General features: G+C 52.9%; 1 protein-coding gene across 1 annotated transcript in view; it reads left to right on the forward strand.

Annotated features, from left to right (window-relative positions):
- Positions 1–22,820, forward strand: part of Fbln2 (fibulin 2) — a 62,642-nt gene that overhangs the window by 12,113 nt on the left and 27,709 nt on the right. The window contains 1 exon segment of the mRNA XM_052721187.1: positions 12,259–13,553. Coding sequence (XP_052577147.1) covers positions 12,259–13,553 — 1,295 coding nt within the window.

Consider the following 22,820-nt stretch of genomic DNA (forward strand, 5'->3'; position numbering starts at 1 on the left):
CCTGCAACAGGCAGGGGACTGAGCTCAGAGAGTCACAGCCTGTCACCTGTGGACACACACACTCTGCTGGCGTCTCAGTTAGGCCAGTCTGACTCCAGGGCCTGAGCTCTGGGGCTGGTCCCCAGGGCAGGGAGCTGTCTGAGGTGCTGGCCAGCTGTGGAGCCCCGGGGCTTGGTCTGGGCTGCATTGTGGAAAGGAAGAACTCTGACTCAGGACTTCCCTCGTCTGTCCGTGACATCCATGGGCAAGCCTGGCTCTTTATTCCCATTCATACAGTCACTGTCCACTGGCCCATGACTCCATTCATCCTATGCTGATGTACCCAGCTACTACTCACCTCCACCCTCCATCTCCTCACCCACCCAGTCACCACCCACCTCTGTCCTCCAACTCCTCATCCACTCAACTACCACCCACCAACTTACTGATCCACCCATCAGTCTGCCTTCCCACCCATCTGTCCTCCACCCACAAACAACCCACCTACCCAGCTCCCCATGGTCTTCACCAGCATCTACTTACTTATCCATTTTTTTGGGATAAGTTCATGTATCCATCTATTAACCCACCTTTTCACCCATCTGTCTTGTTTCTGATTCGTTTACCTAACTTGCCACTTACCCACCCACTGACACACTCATCTCCCCACCAAACCGTCTGTCCACCCATCCACTCACCTAGCTACCTGTCCCCTCATTCACTTATCCATTTACCCACCCACCCAGTCACCCTCCCATGTATCCATATATACATCCACCCTTCCACTCATATATCCATACACCCACCAATTCGCCCACCTACTAACCATATATCTACCTGTTCATCCACTTATCCATCCACTTATCATCCATCCATCCATCCATCCACCCACCCAGCCACTCATCCATGTAACCATCTACTCACTACCTATCTACTTACTCTCCTTTTATCCACTTCCTAGCCCTTTGGGCTTGACCTTGAGCATAGGATGGGATTAGAGGCTGCAATTTCAGAGGAAAGATATATCTCAGGTTGGGGTAATAAGAGGAGAATTTGGGAATCAGGAAGAATCTTCTAGTTTGGTAGGAATTGGTTCTTTGGAGAGCTCCAGAGGGAGACAGCTTGGGAGATATGGGTGGGGAAGGATAAGTGCTTGTTGCAAAGTGATCCTTGGGGATTTTCATTTCAGCTGGGAGGCCAGGCACAAGTCCCTGTCTCCACAGAACATGCGTGTATGTCTGTTAAGACTTGGGTGCCGGGACAGCCTGGTCCGAGTTAGCTTGGGTTAGCTCATTGTAAGTTTGGCTTTGCAGTCAGCTTCAGGTACAGCTAGTGCAGATGCCCTACAGCTGTGGCCGTGCCTCTTTCTCTTTTCTCTTCCTTCCTTCCTTCCTTCCTTCCTTCCTTCCTTCCTTTCTTTCCCTCCCTCCCTCCCTCCCTCCCTCCCTCCCCTTCCCTTCCCCTCCCTCCCTTCCCTTCCCTTCCTTCCTTCCTTCCTTCCTTCCTTCCTTCCTTCCTTCCTTCCTTCCTTCCTTCCTTCCTTTGTTTGAACTGAACTGTTTCCAGTGTCTTCAGTCTCTTTCTGAGGACGGAGTGACTTCAGGGATCCTCGATGCCTCATACCGGATGATAGAGAGAGATCATTCTCCACGGTCTCCCCTAAGCTGGGTCCTGTGGACTCTGACTGGCTTGGTCTCCATCACCAAACACTGTTGCAAGGGAAATAAAAGCGCAGAGCTGCATGCAGTGGTCCCCAGTAGGTACTCCAGGGGCTGTTCTTGGAAAGAGGGGATGTGCAGGATGGTCAGATCCATCCTTCGTGCCCCACAGAGGTTTGCAGAGCCCACCGAGGGGCTCACTGCAGACAGCTCAGGCAGGCAGGACCTTGCGCTAGCTCAGGGAAGTCAAGCGTGCACAATTGTAGGCTGGATGGAGCCCCAGGTAGGAGTGCTGAGATCAGCCTTGGCCCAGGCAAGCTCTTTTCACTGCTCCACCCTGGGACTGCTTCCGCTTTGTAGGCTAGTAACTGGGAAAGGCAAAGATGGAGCACCCCAGAGCCAAAAGCAACATTTTCTTTTCTCCAAGGTTAATTAAGAGTGCTGGGCGTTAAGCTGTGTAATTTTTCACCTGCTTGTCCTGGTTATGAGATTAGCAGTTCATACCTATGGACCCGAGGGTCAGCCCTCTCCCAACACTTGGCAGCATTTTATTCTTTTCTTTCTTAGGGAGGAGTGGAAAGGGAGGCTGAAGCCTGGCTGTTCCAATGAGAGTTTATTTTTCCAACATTCTCATGAGCTCACCCCATTGAAGGGAAGTCCAGGGGCTGGAGAGTGAGTGAGGAGCTAGCTGCCCGGCACCCTAAATCCCACATGGGGCCAAGCAAGCACATCCAGATTGTTTTTTTTGTTTTGTTGGTTTGTTTTTGTTTTTAAGACTTATTTTATTGTTATGTACCCCAGGCTGGCCTCAAATGCCTAGGCTCCAGCATTCCTCCTGCCTCAGCCTCCCAAGCAGTTTGGACCGTAGGCATGTGCCATGACGCCTGGCTCTAGGTCGCTGGTTTAAATCCATGACTTGCTTTTGGACCCAGAATTTCTCTCCTCTTTCCAGGGTAATTGGAGTGGGTGGCACGGTCCTTTTCACCATTGTCTTCAGCCTGGACCATACTTCCTGGCCCATCCCTTGCCCAAGTTCTGTGCCCCGGAAGACTCCAGACCCTTCTCTGCGTCCCAGCTGACTCCTTCCCTGCACAGCCAGGCTTGATTTGAGGCAGTCACACCATGCAGTGTTCTGACTGGGTCACAGGGAATGAAGAAAGTAGAGCTCCAGGTAGAAGCCAGGCCGGGTGATAGCTGGCAGTCGTGTGTGGCCTCACGTCCCTTCCCCAGGTCCCTGTCCTCTTTCTTTTGTTGCCTTTTTCTTGATTCCTTTTCTTTTGTAAATCATCTTACTGAGGAAAAGCAGATGTACAGAAAAAAAACAAAACAAAACAAAACCAAAAACAAAAAACAAAAAACAAAAAAGCCCATGCTTCAGTGTCAGGGTGGAGCGGGAGGGCAGACCCTTGAGCAGCACCATCTTTGTGAGTTGAGAGGACATGGCTGTCCCTGGGAGGCATAGTGGCTGTGTGGACCCTTCTTCATGGGATTTGGCTACAGGGAGGCATATTTCCAAGCTCTGCCTCCTGCCTCAGTCTCTAACTAGGGATGTCCAGCCTTCTGGCATCATCTCCCACAGTTGTGTGGGCGACATTCACAGATCTGCTGGAAACACGTGGCCTACAGGCTGGCGGTTGGACACGTCTACTTGGTAGTCTGGGCTTTTCTAGATTTCCCGCTTTCTAGGACTGGGATTGTCCTCAGACCTTGGCAGCTTCTCTTTGAATTCCAATCATGCTGTTACCCAGTGACCCCAGGCAGAACAGTGCGGGCCCATTGCTCTGCCAGGCTCCCAGGGCACTGTACCTGTGTAATTAAGGTCTCCTTCCCTTCCCCCTTCTCTTCCTTGTCCCCTGACCACCTTCTTTCTTGTTGTCTACTTCCCATCTGCTGTCTCTCTTGCATAGTACCTCCAGTGTGCCAGACTGATTTGTGCCCCAGGGCCTTTGCACATGCGTTTCCTCTGCCCATGGCCATACCCCAGACCTTCGGATGGCTGCACATAGTTTTGCTGGGTAAGTTTCAGTTGAAATGTCACCTCCTCGGCCTCCTCTCTCCTCTTTCACCAAGGGTCTTTACAGTTCGCCGTCACAATGCCCAGATTGTCTTACTGATTTCTTCCCTGCTTTTTTTTCTACATTAGGTTATTGGTTCCATAAGAATCTCTCTCTCTCTCTCTCTCTCTCTCTCTCTCTCTCTCTCTCTCTCTCTCTCACACACACACACACACACACACACACACACACAAGCATATACATTTTTTTTTCCTGGTTGTTATTTATGGTAGTAGTCTTACTATGTGGCCCAAGTGGACCTTGAACTCATGATCTTGTATCACAGTTTTCTAAGGTGTGACCTAGAGGGAGGACTTCTGTGGTCTTGTTCACTGTCCCATCTTGGTACTTGGCACAGAGCTGACTGGGGTGGGCTGGGGTGGGGTGAGGAGGTGCTTGCTGAACTGATGGACTTGGGCTCCTGTCCCGATTCAGGTCTGGGTTCATATCCCCTTATCACTTTCTGATTGTGGGTCCTTGGACAGGCCACTTATCCCATCTAGGCCTCAGTTTCCTCATCCGTGAATTATAACTAAATAAAACAAACATGTCTGGACACTCACAGCTTGGTGTCTGGCATCGTCTGCTCTGAGGAAGTCAAGTGTATATGAAGCTGGTCAACTGCTGAGCTCCTGACTAAGGGCTGGTGCCAAGATCAAGCTTATTTTCCCAGCGATCTGATGACTTCCTCTTATCAGATGAGGAGCACTGGGTCATTCTCTAATTTCCCTTTTGGCACTGGCTGCCAGGAAGCTTACTACTAAAGGCAGGTTTCAGGGCCAGCACTTGTTTCCTGCCTGGTCTTCCCTGTCCCCTCTCTGTGCCTTGGTCACTCTTTTTTGGCTTTTGGTTTGAGCTGTGCGTGTGAGGTGGTTTTCTGTTGGGTTTTTTTTGCCAAAATACACACAATTTGTCATTTTTGAGTGTGTGACTCGGTGTCATTAAGAGCAGCTACAGTACTTGCAGCTCTATTTCTGTCTCTAGACTCTTTAATCCTGAACAGAAATTCTGGCCATTCAGTACCAGCTCCCTCTGTGTCCTGGCACCCACCATCAGCATTCTGAGTCTATACTTGTGCCCCGGGGCCTTTTCACATGCGTTTCCTCTGCCCATGGCCATACCCCAGACCTTTGGATGGCTGCACATAGTTTTGCTGGGTAAGTTTCAGATGGAATGTCACCTCTTTGGCCCCCTCTGTCCTCTTTTGCCAAGGGTGTGTCTAATTCTCATCACAATGCCCACACTGTGTAAGTGTAAATGGACTCTTTAGTGAGTGTCCGTTTGGACTAGCTTGTCACTAGACATCATATCCTCAAGGGGCATGTACATGGTGGCCTGTGCCAGAATGTCCTTGCTGAGGCTGGTGGCATTCCATCGTCTGGATAAGTGGGTTGTCTTTATTGGCCTCTCTACCAGTGGGCAGCATGCAGTGATGAGTGTGGGCATGTGGGATTAGTTTTAATAGACATAGTCTTATCTTTTGGGGCCTTGGGTGAATCCAGGGTAATCTGCATTAAAAGTAGGTTCTGGCCAATTTTAGAACAAAGCCATTGTCAGTGTGTATGTGAGTGTGTGTGTCTCTCTCTCTGTTTGTCTGTGTTTATGTGTCTGTGTGTACATATTTGTATGTGTGTGTGTCTCTCTCTCTCTGTGTTTATGTGTGTGTATGTCTGTATGTGTGCACATATTCTATGTGTCTCTATGTGTGGGTCTATGTGTGTGTGTTTGTATCTGTGTGTCTGTGTGTGTCTGTGTGTGGTATGTCTGTGTGTGTGCACGTATTCTGTGTGTCTCTGTATGTGTGGGTCTGTGTGTATGTTTGTTTGTTTCTGTCTGTGTATTTGTGTGTTTGTGTGTGTGCACGTATTCTGTGTGTCTCTGTATATGTGGGTCTGTGTGTATGTTTGTATGTGTCTGTTTGTGTTTGGTCTGTGTGTGTGCACGTATTCTGTGTGTCTCTGTATGTGTGGGTCTGTGTGTATGTTTGTATGTGTCTGTGTGTGTGCATGTATTCTGTGTGTCTCTGTATGTGTGGGTCTGTGTGTGCCATGTGTTTACTTCTGTCTCTGTGTGTGCTAGGCACTGCATGGCTCCAGTTCCCTCTCACCTGGAGACCCCAGTTGGGAAGTGTTGGCTGCTAATGGCTCACACCTGTACCTTCTCCAGCTGCTCGCTCTTGCCTGCCAGGTGTCTCCTCATCTTGGCATGCTGGAAGGTAGCTCTTCCTGGTCTTTGGCGGGGTAAGGGCTGAGCTCCGGAGCCTTTACCCTGCAAAGTCCATTGGTAGCCTTGTGCTGCGCTGAAGCTGAGACCCTAACCCCTATTTTCTCTCCCTGTCCCCGGAGCTCTGGCCTGCTGGGGCGTGTACACATGTCCATATCCCAGACTTGAGGCCAATGGGGACATGGGACTCATCTCTCACCATTAAAGGGTTTGAGGAACTGTTGGTTGGATCTGAAGAGACTGACACACTGAGGGTGACTGGTTGCTAGACACAGTGGCCGCTAAGTAGAGGGTAAAGTAGAGGAAGAATTGCCCTGAAGTTTAAGGTCATCCTGGTCTACACAGTGAGTGCCAGGCTATCCGGAGCTACATGGCCAGACTGTGTCTCAAACAAAGGAGAAGCCTAAGTCCTTGTGGCATCAAGACTAGGAGCTTTCAGATTTCCCAGTGAGCTAGAAAGTCAGTCCAGGGCAGTGTGTTCAGTTTGGTACCTTAACACAAGGTCCCATGGGTGGACCTGTGTACAGATGGCCTGACTGCTGACTTGTGCTGTCCTGTGGTTGGATGTGGGGATGGGTCTGGCAGCCTTGAGGGTGGCACCCTGGCCAGGTGGAACTGACTGCTTATGTTCTGACTAGCCAGCAAGAAGGGCTCTCATGTTTATTTCCCTGTGGTCAGCCCAGCTGTTTGCAAGACCTAGGGTTCTCTGTGGCTGCCTGTCACTTAAAGGAGATTCCTTCCAAATGCTTGAAAAGTTTTAAGGCATACAGCGCCAGGCTGAGGCTTTCCTCTAGAGCTGCCCATCCAGTGCAGGCTGCCAGTTAAAACAGGATTTCAGAAACCCAGCAAGTGAATATGTCCTAACTATTGCAGGGGTGTACTCATGCTAACCTAGTGTTCATTGCTGTTTTGAAATCTCAGTGTGACCATGCATCCTGGGTTTTTATTTCCTAGTTCTAGCAGACCTCTTCTTGTCAGAATCACAAGTTGTCAGAGAACTGGAGAAGCAAAGGACTCATCTTACTGTGTAACAGATGCAGAAGTACTCCCTTGTTGAAAGTTTCTTCTCCCACAGCTTAATTATCTACAGCCAATAGTGGCCTAAAATATCAAGTAGAAAATCTCAAGAATAAACATTGCAGGTTTGAAATGGTGTGTATTCTGGGGCGAGTGATGATATCTAATGCCCTCCTGCATGGGACCCGAGCCACTCTGTCCAGTGGATCCATGCTGTGTTTACTACCCTTCCGCTAGTTACTTAGTAGTTACTTGATATGGAGCTTGTCTTTAAGTGGCCCTATGGCACTTAATCATGGCCCCAAAGCATGGAAGTGCTGACGGCGCTAATTGATATGCCAAAGAGAGGCAGGAAGTGCTCGTTGGAGGGGAAGGGGTAAGTAAAGGAAGAAGTTTGCCTGCTGAGGGTGCTTTGATCTAAAGTAAGGATTGCTGGATTTGGAGATGTTTGAGGTCTCAGGCATCCCCGGGGATCCAAGAATGCTTTGCCAGAGAATAAGGAGGATTGCTGGGGACTGCCATAATGTCATTGCTCTCATCTGGCAACAATAGAATGTCTTCCTGGGGCCACTCTGACCTTCCAGTGCCCTGGCCAGCTCAGAGTCATGCAACAGTGTGGAGGTTAACTTGTCAATCACTTCACTGGAGGACTGTGGTGTGTAGAGTGTCTGGAACAGTGAGGACCCAAGGGGGAGCTGTGGCCCGTCACAGAGACCAGCAGTAGTCTAAGCAACGTCCTGGAGCACCCGTGGCTGGTATGCCAGAGACCTGTTCCTTTTGGCCTTCCTGCTCACCCAGGGGCCTGTGTGAGAAGGATGTGGAGAGGGGATCTCCAAAAGGTACCCTTGGAGAGAGAACTTTGCCGAACGGGCCTCTACCCCAAAGGCCCTGTCCATGTGAAGTCAAGGCATGTGTTTTCTAAAAATTAAAGATTTTGTGTGTGCATGTGGTATATGCGTGTGCACATTTGCAAGTGTGCCTGTGTGTGGAGGCCATAGGTCAGTGATGGGCGTCTTTTTCTCTCTCTCCACTTTACTTTTTGAGACAGTCTCTCACTGAACCTGGAGCTCACCAATCCAGCTGGACCCAGGGAGCTTCCCGTCTTCTCTTCCCCAGAGCTGGAAATACAGTACATGTGTGGCTGCACCCAGATTCTTAGACAGGCCTTGGGAATCAAGCTCAGGTCCTCGTTCTTGGGAAGCAAGCAAGGCTGGCCCAGCCCCCAGCTCCCTGAGCATGTGTCCTCCTGTCTCGGGAACATGCTTGCCTTGCACGTGGGCTGCCTCAGTGACTGTGTTCCTGTTCTCTTTCCTACCTTCCCACTTAGCGTTCCACTTTGAAGGTGCATGGGGTCCCCACTTTCCATGCTGTGGGATCCTTTAAGGGGTGTGCCTCTGGAGCTGCAGGCAGGGCAGAAAGGGAGCTGTGGCCACCTGGGTCTGGATGGCAAGGGGTAGCCATGGGGAGCCAACAATGGCTGTGACAGGAGGAGGGAGAGTGAGGGACAAGAACTGTGGCCATGGAAAAAGGAGAACAGCCACAGTATCCCAGAGGGGAGGAGGGAAACAAGGGAGGAGTGGACACCCTGGCCTCTCTGTCCCTCCCTTTGACTGGACAGGAAGCTGGAGAACCAAGATGGAGTCTCAGCAGAGTCCAGCCTCTCTGGCACAGAGCAGCACAGCTGGGGGATGGACAGCCAGACAGTAACTCCCACAGGGAGCCCACCAACTTGCAGACCAGCCCTGTGCTCCCTATAGCGTGGCAGCTTCAGGACACACTGGATGGAGTTGTCCTCACATGATGCTGTTCTAGCCTGTGTCCTTTCTGCACCTCACCTCTGGAGGGTGGGGCTCACAGGGGAAACTCTGGGAGACCCTGGCTAGGTGTGGTTGAGACCTTACTCTGGGGCACTTCATCCATTCATGTTGAGACAACTGGAAGGCTTGTGAAGGCTCCTGAAGGCCTGTGGGATTCACTGGAGGTTTGTAGAGACCGGAGGCTGCTTGGATCTTCCTTTCCTTCCTACTCTCACCTTCTGGAGGGTTGAGTGTTGTTTTTAACAAAATCTCAATCGTTCAACTCTACCAATGAAGACCCGGGAGCCAGATGCTAGGGTGAAAGCCCGCTAGCTCAGCGAGGCAGAGAAAGCATCCAGCTGACCTTCCTTCTCACCTAGGTCCCTGAAACCTCCCGCCTTCCCTATGCCGTCTCAAACCAAACTCCTCCGACTGAGTGCCCCCCGCTTCTACTTCCTGTGGGTCTCTCTCTCTGTCCTCTTGACTCCCTCTTACTCTCTATGGTTTTTTGCCGTATGTTCACCTCCTGTCAACTGGTTTCATGCCGCCTCTTGACTCATGGTTGACTTTATTTAATCCTGTTTACAATATCGAAGCAAAAAGCTCTTGAATAAAAGGTGTGTGCTAGGGCTGAGCCACACCACAACTAGAAACAGGTTTTTGCAGTAGATAATGCAATCTCAGGGTTCCCAGTGTGATCAAATATCCTGCAACAGGCGAGGACTGAGTCAGTTGGAGTGAGCCCCAGGGCTCCAAAGATCCCTCAGATTTTGAACTTGGCATGGACACAGGCTCTGTCTTTCAGTGTCATTTTTATGGTATGGTTCTTGGCTTCCTAAGCTCTCCCTAGCCCAAACAGGGTTTCACAGCCCCCAGTACATCCATGGCCCTCTATCTATTGTTTTCCGCTTTTCCTCTGGAACCCTTCCTCCTTTTCCTGCCTGACCAGATTCTGCATGTCCACACACTCTGTGGACTTGATCTTCATAGCAAGTCCCCTCCCCCGCCCCATCTTCCTTGTTCCTGTGGGCCACCCCACACTCTGTACTCTCTGTCCTTGTACTGCATCAACACAGGGTGTCCACAGGGTCAGCGTCAGGCCCCCGGGCTGCCAGGCATCCCACAGGTCCCTCACTGGGCAGAAACCTGCCTGCTTTCACTACTCTTTTCCTTTCTCACCTGTCGCCAGCTCCCCCCACCCCCACCCCCACACGCACACACGCACATCCTCCTTCCCGCCCGAGTTCCTCACTGTCTTCCGCTGCTCCTGCCTCAGGCCTGTGCATTTGCTGCCCCTGGCCCAAAGCACTGGGGCCTCCTCAAGCCATCCAGCCTCAGTCAAATGCCACCCCCTGAAGATGCCTTTCCTGAGTCCCCAGGATAGCAGACTTCCCAACCCAACCCTTCCCAGTTTCTCTCTTTGTTTACTGTTTTACGGAGCCACAAGTGCCTAGAACAGGTGGGCATGTACCATTTACCCCAGGGCCATCAGCTCGGGGAGGTCAGCCAGCTGGCCCATCTTACTGGCTGATGAAACACCAGTCCCTGGATGTACCCAGCACAGATTCCTGCCAGCTGCTGGTGACCACCTGCCATTATTTCATTGCTGACTTCAGGGCTCAGGCCATGCCGACAGGCCATACTTACCCTGCCTAGGCATGTCCATTCTCCAGAAAGCTCAGTTCTCTCTCTCTGTCTGCTCCTCTTTCTCACCCCAGACCTTTAAGAAGTTACCATCTATCTTAATGTTTAAAGTGAGAGCTGGGTATGGTGATATAGACCTGTTACCCTAATACTTGGGACGCTGAGGAAGGAGGATTCTCTTTTGCTCAAGGACAGCCACTATTACAATGTGAGACCTGTCTATAAATAAGTAAGTAAGTAAGTAAGTAAATAAATAAATAATATCTTCCCCTAAAACAAATTGACAAATATTGAGACCCAGGGACTATACTTTGTTGTATTTTCTAAACGATAAAAAGCAGGGCTGGGCTTGTCCAGTCAGTGAGGCAGGCACCAGGACCTGGACTCAGTCCCTAGAACTCATGTAAAATGCTAGGCATGGTGCCATGTTCCTGTAATCACACCTCTGGAGAGACAGAAGGAAGGAGCCCTGGAGTTCACTGGCCAGCTGGTCTAACATAATTGTTGAGCTCCAGGCCAGTGAGGGACCCTGTCTCAAAGGAGGTGCACAGTGTTTCTGAGGACAAAACCTGAGGTTATTCTTTGACGTTACACACATGCACACAGGCACACTCACACATATACACATGCACACATTGCTTCCGCTGAAACACATGCATACATACCCACATACATTCGCGTGTGCATGTGCACCCCACCTCCTCCACACACACCAGGTACCATCAGAACTGATAGTGTGAGAGTCCCTGTTGATGACTTCAGGGGATTGTGCTGCCCAGGGTCTAGCCTGATGCTGAGTCACTGTGCCTGTGGGTATCTGTACCTTTTGCAGGAGTGAGGATTGGTGGAAAGATGGCATTTGAGTGGCTGTGGAGGACTTTGAGGAGAACAGGGAGCAGGAAGGGGGAGGCTCCTGGGAGCATTCATGGTTGGTGGGAGGAACCCCACTAGTACTGGGCATAGTGTGGGTACTGGCCTCTTCTTGCTGGTGATGGAAGCCAGACAGTATGGAAGTGGTGCCTGGATCACTCTGGCATCCTAGGGAAAGACAGGGAGGCACAGTGGGGAGATGGCTAATCCGGGCACAAGGCAGGTAGGTGGTGTGGCTTGGTGCCGCAGAGCAGAGGAGAGCTGACCTTAGGGATGGACAGGACAGAGGCAGCGAGGCGCTGTGATGAGGTGGCGGGAGCGTCCCAGGTTGACCTTGGAGTTCCAGGGTCTCGTGAGATAGATGGTCGTGCGCTCTGGAGTTTGAGGGCTGGGGATGCAATATACACAGGATTGGATGGCTGTGCCAAAGCCCGGAGGGGGCCTGTTCCTGTCCTGTGCCCCTTACCACATCCCCTGGCTGGCAGCCATGACTGGGAACCCAGCCAAGTGTTTGGAGGAGGAAAACTGTTCTAGTGGCTGTGTGCAGACGTGGGCATGGGAGTGTGTGTGCAGGATGACCCATGGGTGTGTCTGGGTGACTGGGCAGGGTGAGACCACAGTGCTGGACCGAGTGAGCATGTACTCATGTGTACTTGCTTGCTTTTACATTAGTGTGTGTGTGTGTGTGTGTGTGTGTGTGTGTGTGTGTGTGTGTGTGTGTGACTATGGGCTAGATGACGCAGAGGGCTCACGTCACCTTGAGCACAAAGATGTGGCGGCCACATTGCTGACCTGCTTCAGCATCTGTGGCACCTGAGTGACACATGTTCATGTGTCTGCTTGTGGCTGTCTGTGTGAGAGAGAGAGAACGAGGGCTGAAGGATGCATGAATGTGGGGAGAGGGGCATGCCTGGAGGTGGAGATGGCTGTGTGCTTTTGGTGTATACACACGCTGGGGTGTGCGCCTCATCGCTCTGTGTGTCCTTGGTGTGACAGGCTTCCTCTCCATCCTTCCAGGGCCTCTCAAGACATGATGCTGCTCCAGGAGTCTGCAGGAGCATGGCTGGCATTGGCCCTGGTCACAGCCCTGACTCTAAGTCCGGGCATGGCCGTCCCGTGGCAGGACTGCACAGGCGCGGAGTGCCCACCCCTGGAGAACTGCATCGAGGAGGCACTGGAGCCAGGAGCCTGTTGTGCCACCTGTGTGCGGCAGGGCTGTGCCTGTGAGGGCTACCAGTACTACGACTGCGTCGTACATGGAGGTTTCGTGGATGGCCGTGTGCCTGCCGGCCAGTCCTACTTTGTGGACTTCGGTAGCACCGAGTGCTCCTGCCCGCCGGGGGGCGGCAAGATCACCTGCCAGTTTATGCTGTGCCCTGAGCTGCCACCCAACTGCATCGAGGCTGTGGTGGTAGCTGACAGCTGTCCTCAGTGTGGCCAGGTGGGCTGTGTCCACAGTGGCCGTAAGTATGCTGCTGGCCACACCGTCCACCTCTCGCCCTGCCGGGCCTGCCACTGCCCAGATGCTGGCGGTGAGCTCATTTGCTACCAGCTCCCTGGTTGCCAAGGGAACTTCTCAGATGCAGAGGAGGGTGACTCTGAGCGACAGTACGAAGACCCTTACAGCTATGACCAGGAGGTGGCTGAGGCAGAAACCCCCATGGCCACGGTGAACGAGATCCAGGCAGGTGCAGAGGGCCCCCCAGCTGCTCTGGGAGGTGGGAACTTGCCACCGTCCTCCATCAGAGCAACTCCCAGGCCAGCTGCCCTCCCCAGACCCACAGCAGCTGCTGCCCTGGGTCCCCCAGCACCCATGCAGGCCAAAGCCAGGAGAGTGACACAGGACATTGATGAGGAAGAGGAGGAGCAAGCAGAGGAGACGGTGGCCACTGAGCCATCAGCAGCAGGTGGCCCTGGGAGGCTGAACAGCTTGCCTACGACACCCCCAGCCATCCCTGACCTCCCTGGCCAAGAGAAGGAGGCTGAAGCCAAGGCGGGACTGGAAGAGAACTTTATTCCTGATGCCCAGGCTACTCCTCCCAGTGCAGGGCAGGAGGGGGCTGCACCCCTGCCTAGGTTAGGCCCGGCTGGTCTCATTCCGTCTCTGACCACAGACAGCTCTCCTGGGGACCCAGTGAAGTCCAGCAGCCACCCCATCCTATCCACACGGCCGCCTGACAGAGCCCAGGTCACACCCTCCCCAGAGGTGCCTGAAGAACTACCCCACCATCCACAGTCGCGACCTCCATCCCAGGCAGAAGAGGACATAGACCCCAACTCAGTACATTCTGTCCCCAGAGGTGATCCTGATGGTAAGGCCCTTTCTTGTGTCCCTGCAGGGCCACTGAGTCTGGAAGGAACTGTTGCTCCCTATGGGTTCCTCATAGCTGCCATCTCTCAGGCCTGAGACAAAGTGGTGTGGGTTGGTGGAGGTTCCCATGGTGCTTTCTTGCAGGCCTAAGACAGAATGGCATTGGCCAGGGGAGTTCTCAGCAGCTGCCCTCTTATAGGCCTGAGACCAAGGGGTACAGAGAGGTCCTTGTTCTAAGAGGTACAGGGCCCTTGGTGGGCTCTGACTGAGGGCACAGAAGGTTTTCTTCGTCAGAATAGATTACGATCCTGCCTACTGGAGTCCAAGGGTGTCTTAGCAGAAGTCACAGGGCTCTGCAGATCTGGTCAACTGTCCATGAATGTCCTCCTCCAGAGGCCCAGCGGCTTCAAGCTTTGTGGCTGTGAGTGGGCTTTTCACCCGCCTGGTGTCAGCCCACCTATGACGTGTCCCATGGCACTTGCTGGGCATGGGGCTGTGTTCGGAACCTGTATATGGGCAGCAAGGGTGCCACTGGGGGCTGTGAGGCTCCTCAGGCCTGTGGTCCTCATACCACTAGTACCTCTGTTTCCAGCCTGCTTTCCTTCCCGTGGCTCCCTGCTCCCAGCCTGCTAGGGAGGTGTGGCTGTAGAGGAGGCCTGTAACTGACTGGGACTGGAGCCCAGGCTGTGCTCAGCCCTGAGCCTGGAAGTGCAGGGGGCAGGGAAGGTCTAATGAAGTGCACGTGTGTGGGAGGGCTCAGTGCCCTTAGCCTGCAGCCTCCGGGTTTCCAGAATAGGAACAGCCCTGGCTTCCACATTGGCTCCGTGGGATCTGGGACCAGCTTTGCTCACCTGGTGGATCTTCCTGCCTGGCCTTCTCAGCTGTGTTTGGGCTGAGGCATTGATGAAAGCTGCTGGAGACTAGGCCTGGAGTACCCTCATCTACTGCAGGGCCATCCCAGCAGGGGCCCAGCTCATGCAAAGGCCCAGAAGATTATAGTCAGCAGGGCCAGGCTGGTACTGCAGCTTCAGCTAGGGAGGAAGGAGTAGGTTTAAAGAAGTCTGGGCCTGACCAGATTCTCAGTCTTTGCTCACCATGGGCAAATGGCTTGGCCCTTTATGCCTCAGTTTCTCCATCTTCAGACAGCATAGAAGCCCTGCTCCAGGGCTGTTTGGAGCTCCTCTGTGGCTGCAGTCGGCATGGAGCTGAGTGTTCACTGAGCATTAGGAGATGTTACTGATTTTACTCTCATCTGTTCTTCAGCCACAGCTCTCTTCCTCAGCAGGCATTTGTGGGGCCCTGTCTATGTCAGGGGCAGTGCTAGAGAACAAGGCGGCCTCAGCCATCCCCCCGGGGGCCTAATGAGTGGAGTGCATTAAGCAGATAAAGGTGCAGCCAGCGGGCCATGCAGCTGGTGAAGGTGGGTGACAGCAGGCCTCGTGGGTGGGGCTCTGGTGGCCTGCCAAGCATCTGAGGAAAGCTGGGTCTGAAACTTAGGGTCTCCAGGCTGCTATTGGAGGGGAGTTTGGGGCCATGGGCGGGGGAGAAGCTGGGAGAGACAGCTTTGCCCTACTCAACCTTCTAGGCTTACTGAGAGGCAAGCCGGAAATGACCCCAGCCCTGTTGCCATGGCAGCCCTGGGGCCTGGAGAAGGTGGTTTCCATCCATCGTCGGAGCCCTACCGGGGCGGGGGTCTTGCCTAGGAGTCAGAATTGTACCAGGAATCCCCACTGCCTCAGCTGGGCTGTCCCTGCCTCTGAGCATGTCCAGATGTAGTCTAAATGGAAGCCACATGCCTGCCTCTCTGGGCCGTGGAGAGGGGCTCTGATGTCTGTTTCTGCTGTTACTCAGGGACTTTGGGAGGGTGCTGTGTCTGCTGGGCTAGCACAGCAGAGGGAACTGTAGAAACAGCAGGAGGTGGCCCTGGCCTTGAAGAGACTGTCAGAAATTTGAGCAGGAAGGGGCCCCTTCCTTGGGGCCTCACTCTGCAGGACAGGTGTCTAAACTGATGCTCCAGTTCAGGTGCTGGCTCCTACCTGTCCCAGGCACTGTCCTCTGGGCACTAGTGTGTGAACTCAGTGATTATTAAGCCCTTTTGTCCCCGCGCAAGCCCAGAGGGTTCTACAGAGCTCTATTCTGGCCTGGGGACATGGTGACAGGAAACGGCGGAATCAGAGTCATCTTGCAGTCTGCATTGCCGTGTCCTGTGACCCTCTTCTGAGACCTGGTCACCTTCACTGAGGTAGATGCTGAACAAAATCTAATTCTCTGCTCTTGGGGAGCGCTAGGTGACCTGGGTTGCTGTCAGAGGCTCAGATGTGATGGCCTCCTCGGTGAGGGGAGGCTGGGCATGACGCGGCAGTGTCCTGTGCTCATCTAGGGGGCTCTGACTTCTCTTGTGGGTCAGGAGGCTTGCTGGAGGGGGGAGTGCCTGTGCTTAGTGTTGTGGCCACTGGAGGGCTGTGAGAGAAGGGGCTCCAGGCAGGGCGAGTGTCTATAAAGTTCCTGCAGCCAATCGGGATGAAATTTAATTAAGAAGATATCCTCTCGCTGATATGAGGGAGAGCTGTTGGTGCAGGGGCAGGAACCAAATCCAGGGCACCATGCCTATCCTCGAGTGCACATCCAGGCCCGGTGGGGCATAGCTATAATCTGTTACTTGGGAGGCTGGGACAGTGGGACTACATGATCATGGCCAGCCAGGGCAATGTATTGAGACTCTGTCTCAAAAGGAAAAGCAAGCAACAGAAGAGCGCAGGGTATAGCTTGGTGGTAGAGTGTAGCCGGGCATGTGCAGGGCCGTCTATCCTCAGCACTCCGCTTACCAAAAAGGTTTGGGCCTGTCTTAGCCCACAGGGGTTTTAAACCTGTGAGGTGTCACAGAAGTCACGAGGATGAAGGCTGTGGATAAGTTGTCCCCTTCGGGAACTTGGGGCTCTGCTGATCCCATTCCCTACTACTGCCATCTCCTAGGGCCTGGAAGTAGTGCCAGGGCTGCTGGGGTGGTGGTGGTATGGAGAGCAGCCTGGGGCTTCCCCAACTTCTGCAGCCTCTGATGTCCTCAGCAAGGCCCTGTCTGCAGCTCATCAGCTGTAGTGAGTGTGCTGACCTTCCTGTCAGAGCTTCGGAGACACAGGGGACCTCATGGTCCGTGCTTCCCCCAGCGTTGGTTACAAAACATTTGAGAAAAGAATTGGAACTGTACGGAACGTGTAGTTTGGTCTTTATGCCCTAAACAACAGTGTCACAGCTGTTCACACAGCATAGGGATGCGTGACTGTAGTCTCGAGATGATTTAGAGCCTACAATGGCTGTGCAGAGGCCAGGCTGGCTCGTGTACGGGACTGGAGCACCTGCTGTTTGGGGGTTATGCTGGGGCCTCCTGGATCCAGCGCCCTTAGGATCCTTAGGGAAAGTTGAGCAGTATGATCCTGGTGCCCTGCCTCTGTTTTGCAGACCTGCCATCCTGGCCCTCATTGGTCTACCTGTCAGCTTCTCTGCAGAGCGTGCTGGGGATCATTAGAAATGGGAAGGCCTCCAGGAAACGACACTTCTGCTCGGTGTTGTTGAATGATAGGCAGGTACGGCCATCACACACCACAGGCCATCCACTAAGCAGGCAAAGGGAGGCAGCCCTTCCCACGGGACAGACTGGTTGCTGCTAACCCTCTGTCTCAGCTCTGGTGTCACCGCCAGTGGTTGACAGTTGGATTTGGGTCTGTTACTCCAGGTCACTGTTTGAAGCATGGAGTGAAACAGCTTGAGAAAAATGATGGGGACATCCCATTTAATGGAGTGCAGCAACTGTCGTCCCAGGTTAGGGGGCTTTTGTGAAGGTCATAGCAGAGATGGTGGCAAGTAGACCCTGCCTCCCCGTGGGAAGCGTGGGCTCTAGTTCCCACAGAGGACTCATGGGTAGCTCATATGGGTTTCCTAGGCCCTCTCCTCCCTATAGGCACTGGTTACATTTTACAGTTGTCCCCACAGTGAGGGTCTGATGGCAAGGCTGGACCTTTGGTGGCTTTCTTTAATTGGTTTGTTTTGTTTTGAGACAGATTTTTTTCACTGTGTAACCTAGTCTGGCTCCAAACTTGCCATCCTCCTGCCTCAGGTTCCTGAGTTCTGGGATTAAAGGTATTTGATTTCTGTAGCTTTGATTGAACACTATGATCTGGGGAGGAAAGGGTTTATTTGGGTTACACTTCCAGGTCACAGTCCATCATTGAGGGAAGTCAGGACAGGAACTTTAGCAGAAACCATTGAAGAACACTGCCTCTCGGCTCAACCTCAGACACATGCTCAGCTAGTCTTCTTATGTAGTCTAGACCCACCTGCCTAGGGATGGCACTGCCCACAGTGGGCTGGGCCCTTCCACATCAATCATCAATCAAGACAGTCTCTTCCAGACTTGGCCTCAGGCCAGTGGGATCAATTGAAATTCCCTCTTCAAGGGTGACTCCAGGTTATGTCAGGTTGACGATGCAAACTATCCAGCACAGATGCACACCACCATGCCTGGGGGAACAAGACCATGGGGATCAAAGTTCCTCTCAATGGTCTGTCATCTCCATACGTGGGATGTCCTCGTGGTGTCTCTCAGGGCTGTCACTCCACGGGGACCAGGTCTCTCTAAAGTTTCTGTTTCTTTCATGTCATTCTCTAAAAGCAGATTTATTGAGATCACATTTATAACCATAAGGTCCCCTGTATTTGAATGCATAGTTCAGTGGCTTTTAATATATTCACAGTTATGCAAAAATCATTCAAATCTAATTCCAGATTATTCTCATCATGCTAGGACACCACATCCTGTCCCGGCTGCTTTCTCAACTTGTGGCTGCTGCTCACCTCCCTTTTGCCTGTTGAAGTGTGGGTTCCAGATTCTAGGATACTCAGGAACCTCTCTACTGGGGTTTCCTGGCCACGTGCCACCTCCAGGGCTGTGGGGTTGCTTCTCTGCCACGCTCCCAAGCCATGACAGGGCTGGTGCTTCTGGTATTCTTCACAGATGCCCCCTCGGCCCCACATGGTCTTGTCTCCGCTCTACGTGGTCTCATTTCTGCTCCACCTGGTCTGATCCCCATGGCCTTGTCTCTGCTCTGCTGTCTTGTCCCTGTTCCCCATAACCTTGTCTTTGACCCGCATTGACTCATCTCTGCTCCCCATGGTTTCTCATCCTCAGCTGATATGCTGCAGCCTGTGCTAACCCGAAGATGAAAGAGTGCACAGTGGTCCTGGGGTGTAGCCTCAGCCCCAGTGACGCCGCAGCTTGTGATGCTCTCCATAGCCAGCTCTGTCAGGAGGCTGGCCCAGGCCCAGTGACCTGAGGAGAGCGGGTACAAAGTCCTCAGCAGGCCCCGGGGAATGAGCAGTGGAGAGAGAGTGAAGGGTCTCTACCCCTGAGTGTCAGCCCTCTGCACTGTGGCAGGGGCTTCAGGGGCCCCATCTTATTTGCTCCCCACAACAAAAGCATTTCCCCATGATCCCCACAAGGGCAGAGGATGTGCTCTTGCTCTTGCTGCTTAGCCTGCTGAGAGGATCCCCTGCTTGGATGACTCAGACCTCCCTTATGTATAACCTTCAGGTAAATCACTCGGCTGCCCTGTAAAAGGGGTTTATGGCAGTCCTGCCACCGGAAGACAGCAGGACTTTGCAGGACTCTGCAGGGCCCTCACCCCCATGACTGCACAGTGCTTCCCAGCTTGGTGCTGAGTTACACTGGGAAAGAGCTCAGCTTGACTCTCAGAGAGTGGATTCCAGCCCCTGCTCCTCCTGGCTGTGTGACCGCAGGCAAGGGACTCACCCTCTCTGAGCCTCAGTTCTGTATCTGGAAGATGTAAGAAGTCCTGTTAGGGCTATTGATGAGATGTGGGCCAGCTCAGAGTGGTTGCAGAGCTGTAAGGTGTATTCTCTGTCTTCCCTGCAGGGGCGTTGCTGTGCTCTGGGGAGTGCAAGGAGGGTGGATTTGTGATTTTGTTTGAACAGAGCTGTGTCTTTTCTGCTGGTCAGAAGCCTGTCCCTCCTGAGAAAGAGCCAAGGGCCAGGCCTGCTGGGGATGATGGGCTGGGGTGTTTAGCTGCTCACTTCCTGCCCCACCCATGTGTTTTTCATTCCAGCTGCCTCCAGATGTGCAGCTGAGTGCTCCTCCCTGCCCGCCCCCTCCTTGTGCTGTGCTCCCTTCCAGCTAAGTATTCCTCTGGGCCTGTCCTTCACACTGTGCTCCCCTGACACACCTTTGCCAGCTGTGTGCAAATGCCCAGCCTCCAGTCCTTTCTACCTGTAGTGTTGCCTAGCTGTGAGGTGACATTCCATTACCAAGGGCAAGCGGGTGGATTATGTGTCAGGTGCTGGGTTCAACTCTGGCTGTGTATGGATCTATTCATGTCTTGAGACACCCTCAGGGGTTTGCCATCTTTATACCCATTTTATAGACGGGTGACTGAGACCCAGGGAGGTTAAGGGAACTGTCCGAGGTCCCAAGGCCAATGAAGCAGAGAAATGTGCTGACTACCCACTTGGCCTTCTGCCTTGGTACTTCGTAGCCCTGTATGCCATTCTCCTGAGTGCCCAACTACGCTGTCAAAGCAAATGGAGGCTCTGGAACTATTACAGGGCACTGGGCCCATTGGGCAGAGCAGGGCTGGTGCACAGCTGGCAGACTGTCGGCTCCTCTCTGGCCTCTGGCCTGGGCCTCTTTGCAGCATTCACTCCAGGGGCCAGAGAGCCAGATTCTCGGGGATGTAGGTGGTGGAGTGTGGGAAGCTGAGCACAGGGTCTGACTGTCCTGCTCATGCTTAGAGAACCACTTAGCTGGGGATGGGTCTCTGTTTTGCTTTCAGCCCCCATCCTCTTGCCTTCTCCACTCATTCACTGACATGGTTGTGGGCCACACTATGGGATTGTATTGGGTGCCTGGGAGTCGGTAGGAAGCAGAGGTGAAGGCCTATCCTGCTGGCGTCCGGCTGTGGCTCAATGCCCGGGGGCCAGCAGACCTTTGGGAGGCTCTTGGCCCAGAAGCAGTTAGAGATGCTGGGCTGGTGGGAGGTCAGATCCCACTTGCATGGAAGCTGCTGGTTCTGTTGTTTTCTGGGCCGGAGAAACTGAGCATGATCGCTCTGGGTTTTCTCCGGAAGCCCGGGATCTGGAATTTCATCTGGAAGCTCCCAACATGTAAATATTGGCAGTTCATTCAGACAGTTTAAAGCACCAAGAAAGCGTGTAGTGGGCCTGACCTTGCTGCTGGGTGTATTGACTTCCCTACTCCTTCCCATCCCCAGGCACACAACTAGAACTCTGAAGAGGCCAGGGATAGGTAAGGAGCCTGCCAAAGGTCCAGCAAGCTCAGGGATGGAACCAGGAGTCCTGACTCCTAACCAGAGCTCCCTTCCCTGTGAAGACCCCTCCCAACTGAGCAAAAACCCTTGGGAAGCAGTTTCATGAAGGGGCCTGATTGGATCTGAGGGGACCAATAGCATCCTGTGAGGGGCGAGGGGACTGGTGGCCGTTCAGCTGCCACTAGGAAACCTGGAGAGCATCGGCTCTGGCTGTAGCTTGAGGAACAGAAGCAGTCAGGCCAGCATGTCTTGGCGATTCCAGGCTTCTGCCCCTCCAGGCTGTCTCCCTGCTGAGCACAAAACAGGGCTGAGCAGGATAGAAGACCAGCTTGGAAGAAGAGAAGGGCCTACCTAGTGGATGCCTTTAGGTCTCTGGCATGTGCCCTTGACCATGAGAGCCAGGCCTTCTCTCACTCAACCCATGGTGAGCAACTTGGACTGCTTGTGGGACTGACTGTTCCCATCCAGGGCAGACTCATTTGATATGCACAGAGACACACGAGTACACATGTACTTACATTTGTGTTAACATTTCCTGGGGAGGCATGAGCAAATGTCTATTGACCCCAGTTAAGACCATGATGACAGACCAAATGATTCTACCCAAGTCTACCTTGGTGAACCCATGGGTTTAGCTGGGGTTACAAGAACATGAACAACTTAACGTGTGTCCCCTAATAGCAGCTGTTAACTACTTGCACATCTTTGGGGAGCGGGCAGGGTTCGTGCCTCACTTCCGCAAAGGAATGTTAGGAGATTCAGCCTTCAGAGGGATTGTGGGCAATCACTGCAGCTTTGATTTCAAGGCAGCAATAGTGTTGTCATGCCTAAAGAACAGCGTCATGTCCCAACACACACACACACACACACACACACACACACACACACACACACACACACACACACACAGTGTTTTGGCCAGTTTTATGTCAACTTGACACAAGGTAGAGTCATTTGAAAGGAGGGAATCTCAACTGAAAAAAAATGTTTTCATAAGATCCAGCTGTTGGGCACTTTCTTAATTAATGATTGATTGCGGGGGGGGGGGGGGGGGGGGGGGGGGGGGGGGGGGGGGGGGGGGGTGGGGGGGGCGGCTAGCCCATGGTGAGTGGTGCCATCCCTGGGCTGATGGTCCTGGGTTCTATAAGAAAGCAGGCTGAGCAAACCAATAAGCAGCAGCCCTCCATGGACTCTGCATCAGCTCCTGCCTCCAGGTTCCTGCCCTGCTTGAGTTCCTGTTCTGACTTCCTTTGATGGTGAACTGTGATGTGGAAGTGTAAGCCAAATAAACCCTTTCCTCCCCAACTTGCTTCTGGTCATGGTGTTTCATCACAGCAACAGAAACCCTAGCTAAGACACTCACTCACAGAGAGTCACCACTGGGTATCTTCAGGGAATTGATTCCAGGAACATCCCCACTCCATCTTGGGTACCAAAGGTGGCGGATGCTCAAGTCTCTTATGTAAAACCCGTGCACGGAACCTGTGTGCGTCCTACTTCAAACGCCTGCCCATCACTGGTTATCCTGAGGCAGGGCAAATACAATGTGGCCATAGCTGCTACATTGCACTGTCTGGGGAACAAACACCAGAAGGATGTCTGGGCACCTTCGCTCAATGCAGATACAGGTCTTTTAGTACTATTTTCCTATATTGAGTTGGTTGAGTCCACAGCCATAGGTAGTAGAGTCAGTGGATAAGAGGGCCAAGCATATAGGTACGTGCATGCTGGGAACATTTCAGTCTTGACTCTGTATCTTAAAACTCTAAAAAATAGTACTACATCTAGCCCAGCTAATTCCCTAATGCCGTCTAATGCTCCACTTTCTCTAATTGTTCCCAAGGTGGGCTGTAAAGCTTGTTTTGTAAAGGCAATATCTAATCAAGGATGATTAGCCAGCCAGTACCTGGTTTACCGTGATGGTTATATTCCCT

This window comes from Peromyscus californicus, unplaced genomic scaffold, assembly GCF_007827085.1.
Source record: "Peromyscus californicus insignis strain IS unplaced genomic scaffold, ASM782708v3 Scaffold_6__1_contigs__length_162567912, whole genome shotgun sequence".
Classification (NCBI taxonomy): Eukaryota; Metazoa; Chordata; class Mammalia; order Rodentia; family Cricetidae; genus Peromyscus; species Peromyscus californicus.